General features: G+C 36.9%; 1 protein-coding gene across 1 annotated transcript in view; it reads right to left on the reverse strand.

The window, feature by feature from the left end:
• ABCB1 (ATP binding cassette subfamily B member 1) overlaps window positions 1-14,488 on the reverse strand; it is a 37,658-nt gene that overhangs the window by 5,625 nt on the left and 17,545 nt on the right. The window contains 16 exon segments of the mRNA XM_072412802.1: window positions 291-341; window positions 343-376; window positions 379-431; window positions 731-831; window positions 1,279-1,482; window positions 2,166-2,249; window positions 2,739-2,816; window positions 4,117-4,218; window positions 5,028-5,174; window positions 6,195-6,365; window positions 7,836-7,997; window positions 8,287-8,457; window positions 9,492-9,695; window positions 10,275-10,400; window positions 12,577-12,687; window positions 13,522-13,635. Of these exon segments, the coding sequence (XP_072268903.1) occupies window positions 291-341; window positions 343-376; window positions 379-431; window positions 731-831; window positions 1,279-1,482; window positions 2,166-2,249; window positions 2,739-2,816; window positions 4,117-4,218; window positions 5,028-5,174; window positions 6,195-6,365; window positions 7,836-7,997; window positions 8,287-8,457; window positions 9,492-9,695; window positions 10,275-10,400; window positions 12,577-12,687; window positions 13,522-13,635 (1,913 nt within the window).

The following is a 14,488-nucleotide window of genomic DNA, read 5'->3' on the forward strand; positions in this document are numbered from 1 at the left end:
GATCAGATAATAAAAAAAAAAAAAACTAAAGGTATGCTATAAGCTATGCAAGGAATCTGTAATGTTTATTTCTACCTGATTCCGTACTACATTTATTGCAAACAACTTGCTGAGAAGGCAAAGCTTATCAACCACTGCATTAAAATAATCTACTTAACCCAAGTAGCAGAGGAGACATGTCTAGAGAGTTTTATTAGCATACAGATTTCTTATATGTAACAATGTACATATACAAGTAAATATTTTTTGGAAAGCAAAATGTTTCATAAATATTATTAAGAAATACTTACAAAAATACATTGTCCATTGTCATTTGATTGTTTGCCACAAGCCATGCACCAAACCGAAAGCATCCAGCATAAGCAAAGAACATGATAGCCTGAGAGAGCCCAAATGTCACTCCATGGATGTGAGCCTTCTTAATGGAATTTCTGCAAAAAGATATTAAAAATCATTACCTTTTAGGTATTGTATACGTAAGCAATGAGCTCATTTTGTTAATGTATTTAAAAGCATGTTGTGTTGCCGTCTGAAGTCATTGAGGACTTAGCCTCATTTCAATTGAGTTGAGGATTTGCCGAAGTGATCCTTTGCTATTGCTCATTATTGCTTGGTCATTGATGTTTCCACATCTTTTCTGTTCTCCGCAAAAGTATTTACTGATTTACAGCAATAGGTGAAATATCTGGAGATGAGGGCTCAAACAAACACACATATATTTTATACTCACTGGTAAGGTCCCACCAGTTTTTCATCATACAAGGCCTCAAAGGTCCTCTCCCGTGTTAGAGACACAACAGTACGGATATTTTCTACAGCATCAGTGGCAATCTGAGAAAGAAAAATAGATATATTAGACAGTGAGTCATCAGACTGGAGAGAAATTTTCTATATTGTCTTTGACTGATAGACAATAACTGCAATATTCTCTTTGCAATAGATAAAAAAACAGATGTGTACAGTATGTGTGTGTGTGGTGGGGGGGTGTTACCTGCAAAAAGATTTGTATTTTTGTCCATTCAGTCATACCCCACTTTGTATGTCAGGTCAGAAGACTTTTTTCTGCTGCATTTTATAACACAGGACTGGAGAGCGAAAAGAGCAGCATAATGATTAGCTTATTTCTCTGTCTTTCTGTTCTCTCCTCCGATTGGTACATTTTAATTAATGAGGTAAAGGAAATGTGTCCATCAATATACGTCAGAAAAAGGAACTTTATGCCTCCAAGACATGTATTCATAATGACTATTATCAGTAACATTTCTGAACCCAACTCACTTTTCCAGCGATTTCCAGCTCCTCTTTGTCTTTCTTTGCATGGCCAGCAAATGTTTTCATTTCAATCAGAGCTGAGATGGCGATGACCGGCACAATAGCCAAGATGAGAAGGGTTAACTGCCACCCGTAAATGAACGATATTATAGTAGCAGTGCCCAAGTTTGCAATGTTCTGAGATAGCAGTGCCAGTCTGGCTCCAGTAGCCTGGATGAGATAAAACAATTAGTTCAACTTTGTGGCAAGCTGCACAGATTTTCAGCAACTTTTACTGCAACCCTCATTTGCTTCCCTTTGGGAGATATTGAGATATCTAAGGATCTATTTATAAAACAGGGAATTAGACATTCCTCAAACATTCGCCCATGGGAATCTCCCAGGTCCATGTGTTTCAATAGTTACTATAATTTGCTTTTGTATTTAGAATGATTTGCGCAGAGAAAATTAACCAAAAACCTATGAACATAAATCCCAAAAAGTACTACATTAAAAGGTCTGCCCTCACTGTAACTGCTTGCACACTTTAGATTTACGGTACTTGATCCAAGACTTATATTAATAAATACATTGCAGGGAATGCCTGCAATGTAAACTTGAGGTCTGCGGATTTCTGGCAGTGAGCCAAATACAATAGCAGAATAATAATTCTGGTTCTTGAATGAAACCTGGAAGACTAGACTAGATACACAAACTAAGAGGGCATCACCACAGGGTCCTGCATTTATGAAAGACAATGGAGATGGAGATGGAATGACCACCCTGAATATATAATATATGTAATGGCTTCTATTATAAAATTATTTTACTATTTTTCTGTGTTAGCAGTATTGTATTTTCTTATATTATATAATGAATTCTGGGCAGGTGAGGAAAGATGCAGAATAACTCACCCCATGAACCTGAGAAGCGTCTGTAGCCAGTCTTGTGGTTAAGGCACCAGTGCTGTTCTTTTTGTTGTCAAACCATCCAATTTCCTACAATGTACCAACAAACACATGGATTATTTAAATGCTATATCATGGGGAGAAAGCAACAAAATCAGTTTACAGAATAGACAAACTTTGGTTAGACAAGAATGCACATAAAACAAACAGAAAGTCTACAAAATATTTAAATTCTGCAACAACATTGATATTTATGAATTATTGATGAACAAATGAGTCAGGTACAATATGTTTATATGTTAGGGCGCCTTGACAGATTATATAAAATAAACAGGTTGCTTTAAAACAGCCCATGTAAAAAAAATAAACGTGTTCCATTACAGCACTGCATGATTTAAAGGTGGTTTTACTGTATTTAGTTTTTCAACTTCCATAATACAAATGCTGATTGTGAAAGAAATTATTGTCATGGTTTGGGAATTCAAAATTTAAAAGCAGACAAATAAATAAGATATCTAGGTGGTACAAGAACAGTCTTGTTAATGTTTTTAGTTACCATAAAAAAGAGCACTCTATTACCTGTCTTAACATTGCCTTGAAGGTCAACAGCCTGAGTCTCATAGTCAGAATCTCTCCTGCTTTCCCAAATGTAAATCCCTGTGAATGGAAGAAAAAACATACATAATTTGCATTCACCGTGTTTCCCCGATAAGACATCCCGATCAAATAAGCCACCCTCCGATTTTTGCTCAAACAACAAGTAAAGCACCCCCTGCAAATAAGACATCCTCCGATACCTGATACTGTGTGCCTCTGTGTGACTCCTCAATGCTGGCTGCAGTGCAGAGTGAAACTGAAAGTAACTTCAAAGGACAAGCTAGCTGCTGATCCCTGCCCTAACAGAGTCTGTTACCCGGCGAGTCAGTGATCAGAAGGGGACAATGAATGGCACAGAGTGATCAGAAGGGGGACAATCAATGGCACATACGGTAGTGATCAGAAGGGGACAATGAATGGCACATACGGTAGTGATCAGAAGGGGACAATGAATGACACAGAGTGATCAGAAGGGGACAATGAATGACACAGAGTGAACAGAAGGGGACAATGAATGGCACATGAGTGATCAGAAGGGGACAATCAATGGCACATGAGTGATCAGAAGGGGACAATAAATGGCACAGAGTGATCAGAAGGGGACAATCAATGGCACATGAGTGACCATGGGTGATTTTCAACAATAAATGTGTACTGTAGTCGTCTTCATGGAAAAATAAGACATCCCCCTGAAAATAAGACCTAGGGCATATTTTGGCATTTCAAAAAATATAAGACAGTGCCTTATCATAGGGGAAACAGGGTAACTGCATTTTTCTTTAAATGTAGTACAGACACAGATGTAACAAAAAAGACTTGCATGCACAATAACAAGGGACTAGGACAGTTCAGTACTCAGTATCTATAGAGGTCCACTGAACCAACATCACTTGTAACCGGCATTATTGTGTTGTATATAAAAAGCTCAGTGGAGAGACTTTTCAGAGCGTTGCTGGTTTCACCCTGTGACTCAATCTTTATGAATGGGATTGGTTGCGGTGTGCCTAGCACGATGCTACATAATGCACCCCCTTCAAATTAAACCCAATTTCAGCTATAGGTAACTATACATAATAAATTGTAAGTAAAAGCAAAATGTTTAGCAAAATCTCCCCAGTTTGGCACTTTAAAGCAGCACAAAATGGTCGACAAGGGGGCACAGAGAACAATGGAAACACTTTTCAGGTGTATGTAAGACTAAGGTTTCATTTTACTTGCAGTTTGGTATAAAGGTATGACAAGTTCTCCTTAAATCAAACAGTAATGTAAGGATATTTAAACATGTGTCTACATTACTAAAGTCAGCTACTTGTTTCCAAAACAATTCTGTAATATATAGAGGCATCCCAGGTGTGTTTACCTGAAGGAAAAATGTGATAAAGGAAATGCCTCCAAGTGCCAAGAATAGCAGGGAATACATGGTGCTTTTGGATCTCATCTCATCCACTGGTCCTGCAAAAACCTACAAGTAAAGGGAAAATTAATAACTTTATATTTAAAATGTAATCTAAAGTCAAAAACAAAAATGAAATATAATAAAGGCTACAATTACAAACATTCATTCAGTAATTAATTTCCTAGCTTTTTTTGTGAATTGCAAAACCTCTACTTTCTGTGTAATGGAGAGGGGAGGTCTGCACCCAGCTTTAAAAGAAGAGATAATTTTAAATCTAAAATGCTTGTTAAAGAGTCCCTTTGTCCCATTGCTTTTCCTATTCAAAAAAGTTCACAGAAGTAATTAAAGCGGAAGTTCCACTTTTAGGAATCTACACATCAACCAGGTAATTTCTGGAGAAAGGAACAGGCAATGTCCCTTCTGCAATAATCTCTTCTGTCTGCCTGGTCACTCTGAATATCTGTTAAAAAGCTGATCTGCTCATGTTCAGCTTTAGCTTTAGTTGCAATCCCGGCTTCCCCTGCACATGCCAGGATTGACTGAACTCCTGTGCCCCTGCATGGGAGTTATGTCATCCCAGCCTAGCCAAAAAAATAGCAGCAGATCATCTACAGGATGGAAAGAAAGAAGATGGTGGTGCCCTGTGAGGAAACAGGGACAAATAAATATCACAGGTTTAGTTCTGCTGAGGTAAATTCTGCACGCATCCAAATAAAAAAGCAAAATGTAAACCAAATTGACATTCCATTTACACCATATCATGCTGCAGGAATACATGTTCCAACCACAACATGAATAACTAACAAGTTATTACAACAATTAGAACCCCATTGAATGATTCAAAATATGATTTTAAACACCAAAATTTTACCCACCCCTATAATCTTGGAGAATATAATGGCAAAAACTGGTTGTGTGGCACCGTTGATAATCGCACAAAACACCCCCACCACAAAATATGGCCATTCGGGTTTGTTCAGCCTCATAATCTTAAAGAAGGATACCGGAGGAAGCTTCTCAGCCTGGTAAAAAAAAACAAAAAAATATATATATGTGTTGTTATTGTATTAAAAATGTACATCTGAAATAATACAACATATCAAAATTTAAACTGTACATAAATTAATTTATCACATTTATGCGATCAAATCATCATAGAAAAATACCTCTTTCTTGCTATACCTAAACACGTTTGCTCTCAAGCGCCACCATGTGACCTAAAGCCTAGGCAAATATCATGTGATCTGCAGCCATTAGGAGCGCTGTGGGTATTTCATAGTTTTACATTCGGCAATCAGAAAGACCCTGTCTAATAAACCCTCAGTGGGATATTTGGATCATCCCATCAAGGATTAACCGCTATGCAGCCCTTTTTAACAGAAACATATGTATAGATATAAAGCAAATATGCTGCCTCCATGAACATATATAAAGAGGACACTAAACAAAAGGTTTTTAAAACCATCCCTATTTATTTCCTATGGGTGGCCATGGATGGGATGCTAAGGGCCTCATTTTTTGAAGCTCACCAGGACTGGAGAAGATAGACTATCATGGTTGAATATGGGTTATCCAAGAAACCTGGAATAGATCAGGTCCAGGATTGAAAACACTTGCCAAATAATAGCAAATTATTTTTATGAAATCCATTTGAGGTTTACTGGATATCCCAGGTTCTCCTACAATAGTATATCTTCTCCAGTCATGAAGAGCTTTAATAAATCAGGCCCTACATGTAGGACCCCAACCCTGGGTGTGGTTCATGGGTGTGAGGAAGTGATAACCTCACCCTCTAAATTAATTCAAGGGCTAGATCCTTTGCCAGAATTCTTACACCTGATACATTTCTGGATGTGCACTGTATGGTTCTTTCCATCAGCCCCTACTACAGTATCCTACACTGATCTAGTTCTGGGAGATGTAACTGTAGCTGTAGATGTAGCTTCCCTCATCACCTGTTAAAGAGATAAGCATTTGAAGTTTTTTTTGGAAGAACCTTGGTGGGATTGTTAGCGCCACCATAAATGCCACATACTGCTTACCTCCTCTTTTTCATCCTCCTCATCAATATTCTTCTTCTCTTCAACCTCTGGTGTTTTCTTGTGGCTGCTACGTCGACTGGACTTCCTCCGTGTTATTTTCATATCGTAATGTTTGTACGCATCATCATTCTCTTCATAATGGCTCTCATCTTTTTTCTCTCCTTCTAATGTCTAGGAATGACACCAAAGACATGTGTGCAACTTAGAAAATTGAATAGGCTAAAGAGTGACAAAATAGAGAATACAGAAATTCACAATTCTGTCTGTTGATTTTTCTATTGACGGTAGCCAAATTAACTCCTGCAAATATCTGGCGGTCTACTACTCCTACTGTAGTTTAGGTTAAATATAAAATAACTTTATGACTATAAAAAATTAATGTGATGCTTGCAGACCCTATGCTCACATTCAGGAGTTTATGGTCCCCATGGTTAGACCATTACATCTATTACTTTAGATCAATTGCCCCTCTTTTTGTAGCTTTTAAGGCCTTAGTGGTCCCAAATGTTTTTTTTTTTTTTTGGATGATCCTGATCCTCCCTCTTCCTTTCCTTTTATTTTTTAGCCTAGCCTTTGCATGTGTCTATCATTGCACTATACTATCCTCCTTAGTTTGCCTTTCTAGAATCTTATACCCCATTTGCTTTTTTCTTTCTTTTTAATGTAACTCACTTTATTTTAATCATTGTAACTTTGAGTTTGGGGGAGAGATTTGTTGCCCCCATGCCCTCTTGCCTAATGGTCTAGATAAGGGGTCAACAAACTCCGGCCTTTAGGCCGGATACGGCCTAGCCGATAGTTCCTTCCGGGCTAACACCCCCTGGCCGATCTGGCCCAATGCCGGCCAGCAACCTGCGGCTCGGGAGCCAGGGGGCATTAGGAACTACCGGAGCCAGAGCCACTGGAGCTCCGGTGCAACCCCCTTGCAGTTGCTCTACTATTTACTGCGGCCAGCGTTGATACTTCGACGACTGTGGTAAATAGGGAAAGCTCCCTGAAGGTAAATCCCTCTCCTCCGCAATGCATACGGAGGAGAGGGATTTCATTTTAGGGGGCGTTCCCTGGTGTTGAGCGTGGCCATTAGGGCGGGTCCTGCCCACCCCATAAATGGTCTAGCGGCCATAAAACTTTGCCGACCCTGGTCTACATATATATACTGTATAACAGGGAACTACTATAAAACTGGCTTTTATGTTGATTATTGTATTTTTCTTCAAATATTTGCTTCTTGTATAGCATAGGGCTTTTGGTACTTTATTCTACTATGAGTTACATATTCTGTTATTGTTTTCTGTGTACTTCAATTTTTTTCTAATAAAAAAGTTTTTGAACAGAAAAATAAAAAAAAAAAAACAGAAAGGGTAAGAGAGAGGAAAAGATGAAGAAAAAACTGATCAAGAAAGGTGGAAGAGAAAAAAGGGGAAATAGGAAAAAGGTACCGTATTTTTCGGACCATAAGACGCTCCGGACTATAAGACGCACCAGGTTTTCCGCACAAGGGAAAACAAGAAAAAAAAAAAATTGATTTGATTTCCCCTGAGATCCAGCGTGCGGCACTTGTGCCCGCCCACGAAGGCGGCGCCGATCGGCATTCATCAAATCAATCGGCAAATTGAATCCTGGGAAATAAATTGCACTAACCTGCATAGTAACCAGGTTGTAATAGACTCCATTTATCTTCATCAGTTCACTATGAGATCCTTGTTCAGTGATAACGCCTTCACTGAACCCAGCAATAATGTCAGCGTTTCGTACGGTTGACAATCGGTGGGCTATGACGATGGTTGTCCGGCCTTCTCTAGCCTGGAATAATGAATATTTTGGATTATACCTAAAACCAATGTACAAAGTTCTACTGATCATTCATAGCATTACACTGTTATATCACACAACAGAGGTGTGTTGCAGCTCACCACAAGGCACTAACACAAAAACCTTTGGTGCATTAGGCATATATATTTGAAGAAGCCACTAAAGTGCAGGAAAGTAAATTAAATTGAGGGTGCAAATGAAGATTTTAAGCAATGGACAACGCTGCATTGAAGAGCGTGTGGGAGGTTCAGAACCTGTTTAAAGCATGAAAACTAAATACCTTATCTAGAGCTGCCTGCACCATGGATTCACTCTCAGTGTCCAGAGCAGAAGTGGCCTCATCCAAAAGAAGAATTTTAGGGTTTCGCACCAGTGCCCGTGCAATAGCGATTCTCTGTTTCTGACCTCCACTCAGCTGTGTTCCTCTCTCACCGACAAGAGTGTCAAATTTCTAGAAATACAAACAATCACACATACAGTTTCTAAAAATTCTATATTCCAAAATATTTTTATTGGCATAGGCATTATTATAGAATGCATTTGCATGGCATTGAACCTTAACTTTAACTTTGCTGCATATTGCTTATATTTTTTTTTATACTCAAACAATCAAATTTCAGTTGTTAAATTAATTTTTTAGTTTATTGTACAAATATTTCAAACACCTGCACACAGCTGAACTCTAGGAAGGTATTAAAACATTGCTGAATATAGGAATGCAACTTTCACATATTAGGAATAAGGCAGGAGTATGACAGGAAATGTTCATTGGACCACAAGAATAAACAAAGATAAACAGAAGAACCAGGCAGTTCACGTTTCACATGTATTCATTTTGGCTTATCTGGAGTTCATCTTTAATAGAAATATTATGTAAAACTCTTTGTGCTCTATGCAAACTTTGTTGTGTTACCATCCTGCTTTCCAGTATCATACCTGTCATAAAGATTGAGTTACACTTTATAGGATCTTTCAAGCTGAGCTTCAGGCAAACTGCTAAATACATACTAGAAGTATATATACTGTATGTGAATAACCAGCCAACATATTTGATCCAAGTTCTTTTGCGTGAAGGCACAGCTAGCTCAATGGCCTCACTGCAAACTGTATTGCAATAATCAAAATTGATCAAAACCAATACCACCCTTACATTGGATATTGAAGGTGCAGCAAAAAGGGAACTTATCTAAGCATGCCCACTTCTTTTCATATTAGACTAACAGTCTTGTGTAAAGTAGAGCTCTGATTAGCTCAGAGTGCTTCCTCCCCCTCCTTCAGCCTGATAGCTGCTGTGCAGTGCATTACAGCTGAAAATATCAAGACTGATATAGATATGACTGCTAGTTACATGTAAGAATACACACTGGCAAAGTTAAAGTAGTCTCAGACAATAAAGAGACCTTTCTGGAGGAAAACCATTCAAATGCCATTATTTGCAAGCATTCCATGCACCCTCAATAAATTAAGTTAAAAAAAAAAAGTTACTTCTGGCAGCCTCATGATGAAATTATAAGCATTGGCTTCTTTGGTGGCTCTTTCGATTTCTTCCATTGTGACATTCTCACGACCATACCGGATATTCTCTGCAATGGTGGTATCGAACAAAACAGGCTCCTGACTGACAACACCAATCATCTCTCTTAAGTATCTCAAGTTTAAGTTACGAATGTCTTGTCCATCTATTGTGATCTGGGGAGGATAAAGCACAACATAGAATAACAATAAAAAAAAATAATAGCACTATAAAATTATTTATTAATATTCATTATTTATTGCTAAGATTACATTGAACAGTGAATTTGCATTGTTACTGCGGACAAGTACTGAGAACAAGGAGGGCAGTTGATCCTATATAAGAGCCATGAAGAATGATTTCCAGGATGTACAATGCATTAAAGTAATCATTGATGATCACAAACAAATAAAGGCAAGAAAACCCCATCAAGCTGCCTTTAAGGCTAAGTGAGTTTGTCATTGATTTCATGATATACAGAGGACCCCTAAGGGAAATTTGAAACTACTTCATTTTTCCACTCTATACCTCCCTACTGTCCATTCTACGTCATCTAAAATCAGGTGCTCCTGCTTCCATGCTCTCCGTGCTACTTCCTCTTCTAGCCTGAAAATACCATAGTTCCTATGTAGAATTTTTTTAGTGGTCCTTTAACCCCACTTTTATTTACTGCAAGTAGATTTAGGTCAAAAATTTAATTTGCAATAATTTCTACATTTTGTTTATATGCAAAAAATAGTAAATTGTATTCTTACCACGCCTTCATTTGGATCATAAAACCTCTGGATGAGCTGGACTGTTGTACTTTTTCCACAACCGCTACTGCCAACAAGGGCCACTGTTTTACCATTTGGAACTGTGAGGTTCAACCCTTTCAAAACCTTTACCAAAAAAAATTAATAATTAGTCAACATTTAAATTAGAACTCTGGCCATTGCAAAGATCAAAATGTTTCAGTTATTATTTACTACAATTAGTTGTAAAATTCCCACAAAACATTTTCATTACATCTCTCCTATACATATTTTACCATGTTTTGTTTCTTTAAAAATGCTACGTATGGAGAAAAATACCTTGCAAGAAATCCTGCAGGTTCCCAAATTCTTGCATTGAGATCTCAAGTAGTGTTATCAACCAGTTCTCCTCTAATGAATATATAGAACTATAGAATTCCCAATATAGAAATGAGGAAAGAAATTGTGTTCTACTGTCCTACTACACATTCTGTTCCGAATAGTCTCAACACTGTTGCACCATAGATATAATATGGTGAATGAGTGGTGTCAACCTAGCACAGGGAATGCATCACTAGCGTGAAAGAAAAAAAAGACAAACAAAGCCACCTCATCAAGTGATTGGTAAGCTGCAAGACTTTACATTATTATTTAACTATTCAAATTTGCTTGAGCGTTTAAAAGTAATATTAAAAGTTGTTGTAGTCTTTACAAATATGCAACTTTTATTAAAAATAAACCAAAAATATGCTGCAAGAGTTGAAATGAGTGCATGTAGATATAGCTGAGATAGGTGGAGAAAGATCAACAGAAAAAAAGATAAAAAAAAGTTGGCAATATAATTTGTTAGAAAATAAACACACGCACACGTCGCAATTGTTTATGATACTCATACCAATATTTCTTCCATGTTTCTTGATCTACTTTAATTCACTTCTCTTGTGTTAAACCTAAAATAACATCCCAATTTTTGTTTATTTTTGTCTGCTATTATCATATAATCTCATGAAGTTATAAATATATCTAGGAGCTCACATGTAATAACCTTATCTTTACAGTGTTTGCACACTGTAACAAACAGTGAATGTTGTGACCTTTGGAACGTCGGTAGTTACACAACAAACAATATTCTATGACTAACCCAAGCCCAAAGAGACTGTTAATACATACAGATGAAGGAACAGATAAAACTCACATTTTTCTGATCACTAAAGGTGCATTTTGTTCTATAAATAGCAATAAATCTTGGTTTTCTTGTCAAATAACGCTAAGGTCAAAGAGTTCATTGACAACCACGCAGTTAACTATTTTCAGGTGCTCAATTTTAACGGTAAAGACTCAGTTTGACATGCATTCGAGAGAATTTGAATTGTTAAGCTGCTGTCCTTATAAGCACTACCTACTGCATTGCAACTGCTTGCTATTGAGTTAGGTGTGTGTTTCCAGTAGTTCACAGTAAGCCACTCTTATATGATGCATGAAGATTCGAAAAAAGTGCCATCTGCATAAATAATTACTTTGATTGCTGCCATTCATTTCAGTTGTAACCAGGGCTTTAGGGCAGATGAGTACTGGTTGACAGGGGTGAACTGCAAGAAGAAATTTCTGGGACATACTAGGTAAACTTCTTGTGCCCCCTTCCCACTTGTCTAAAATTTATAGTATTGCAAAAGTCAAATTCTTCTGATTAGGGTCATGTACTGAAGTCCCCCTGTTCACCCATTTATGGCAACCTCCAATAATACAATAATTATTGTATGGCTATAACAAAATGCCTCTCTGAACATACCCTGAGTGATCATATATAGTTATGAGATTTTATATTTTATAATTATTGTATGTGGTTTACATAATAAATCCTAGGATTACTATAATAATAATATTTCCTATTCCCTAAATAAAATACCATTTTATTTATTTTTTTAATGATTGTTTCCTACATGCACTGGTGGTTTAAGTTGTCCAGCAAAGGTAACATTGGGTTGGCACAGAATATAACACCAGGTCAACTTTTTTTAATATAGTTAAACTGTCCATCTAGTCATTTTCATTTTTGTAATTTTGGCGAGAGATCTATAGAATCAAGCATACAGGCTGAAGCAGAGCCCTCACCAATAAAATACCCAAAAGAAGGAAGATTCTGTCAAGTTGTTTAACTCCCCAACATACTGAAAACACAGGCATTCCTAAAATTTATCTTTGCCCAGGACCCTAGCCTTTTCTGTAAACTGATACCAAGCCTTCAATGCATCAGTGACAACTCATATCCCACAAATAAATACAGTAATTCTAAAAAGAGTTTTAGCAAAGCTATTTTACCAACCTGGATATCCGGCCTTGATGGGTAGTTAAATTTTACATTTGAAAATTGAATGTCTCCATTGATTTTTTCTGGTTTGATTCCTGCTGTAGAAAAGCTGTCTATCTTGGGTACCTGCAGGAATAAAAATAATTCATACTTCATAGCTAAAAAACATTCACAAAGTCTGACATGAACTATATTTTGCAACACCTGCATTATTTTACACAATGTAACATATTTGTGCACCAACTATTTAGGTTTAATGGTGGTGCCATTCATAATCATTACTGCCATAATGCACACAGTGGGTGGTGCAATAATTTATTTAGGTTATCCAAGACGGGAAAGAGATCATGGCAGAAGTGATTCAGCAAACCTGGAACAGAATTCTTAAAAATCATTTGGTAATATTTGGAAACTGACAACAGTACATTTAACATTCATTCCAAGATCCAAGAATTTTCTACAACTGCCCAATACTCTCCAATGGTCCTCATAGTCCAATTCCGACTGCTCCTACCTTCTGCTCATTTAAAAGAGCATTCAAAACCTATCTTTTCAAACTTGCCTACTCATCTTCGCCTGCCTCCTAAAACTCTAACTACATATCCACCGTTCCATATCCCCCCTCCTATTGTGTGCTTCTCCCCCCACATCTCAGATTGTAAGCTCTTTGAGGCAAAGAGTGTCCTGTGTCACTGTCGCTATCTGTCATCTGGAAGTCCTAATAAATGTACAGCGCTGCATAATATGTTGGCGCTATATAAATACTGATTATTATTATTATTATTAATTAATAATATTATTATTATTAACAATAATAATAATAATAACAACATTTTCCTTGAAATCTGTCTTTTTTTGTTTTGGCATTCCATTAATGTGTATATGAAAATAACTAGTTCTGAAATGAACAAAAGCCATTTAACACATCAGCTAAAATAGTGCTGTTAAAAAAGTACTTACATTATCAATAATATTAAATACTGCATATGCCGCTCCTCTAGCATTGGAAAAGGCTTCAATATTAGGTGAAGTTTGACCAACACTGAACGCTCCAATGATGACTGCAAAGAACACCTAGAAAGATATAAAAATAAAATAACTTTGTATGTACACCTAACACTTAAGTTTTTATATTTGGTTTATACCAATAACCATTTTGCTAAAAGACCATTGTATACCTTTATTTTTACATGTATGTTATATGTTTTATATGTATATTATTATACATCCAAATATTATACATTTTCGGAAAGCTGAGAACCTGTACTATACAAAATCTTTTATGTACACACAAACACTTAATAATTCAATTTAGTTTTAAAAAAAAATAAAAAAACAGATACCTTTGTTGCTATTACTGCTATTACAATGGACTGTGGTCCCATATGAAATAGCAATATTGAGTAAAAGGTTTTTTTTTTGCAGGGCTGTGACAGCTCTGAACCTGAAAGTGCTCAGTTACTCATTTCTAGACTCATTGGGCCTGATTTATTAAAGCTCTTCTATGGCTGGAGAGGATACACTTTCACCAGTGAAGCTGGGTGATCAAGCAAACCAGGAATGGATTTCTTAAAAGTCATTTGCTATTTGTTAACACATGTTTACAATTGTGGACAGATTTATTTCATGTTTGCTGGATCACCCAGCTTAGATGAGTGTGCAGAACAGCTTAAGGGATGGACATTCTTCAATCTGCTTCTCTCGCAAACTTTAGTCTTATGGTTCTGGACCTGCTGGGAGGAGCTATTTAAAAGTGATTTGGCAGTTCTATAGCCCCATTTGTGACCTTTCACCATAAAACAAGGAGCCAGCAAGAAAAATTAAAACATATTAACAGCTTAAATTTTGCACTGAAGAAGCTGTAGACTGCAACTGTAAATATACAATATTGTATGTGTTTGGGGGCATCTTCGTAAATAATGATTTA

The sequence above is a fragment of the Pyxicephalus adspersus genome, chromosome 5 (assembly GCF_032062135.1).
Source record: "Pyxicephalus adspersus chromosome 5, UCB_Pads_2.0, whole genome shotgun sequence".
In the NCBI taxonomy this organism is placed as follows: domain Eukaryota; kingdom Metazoa; phylum Chordata; class Amphibia; order Anura; family Pyxicephalidae; genus Pyxicephalus; species Pyxicephalus adspersus.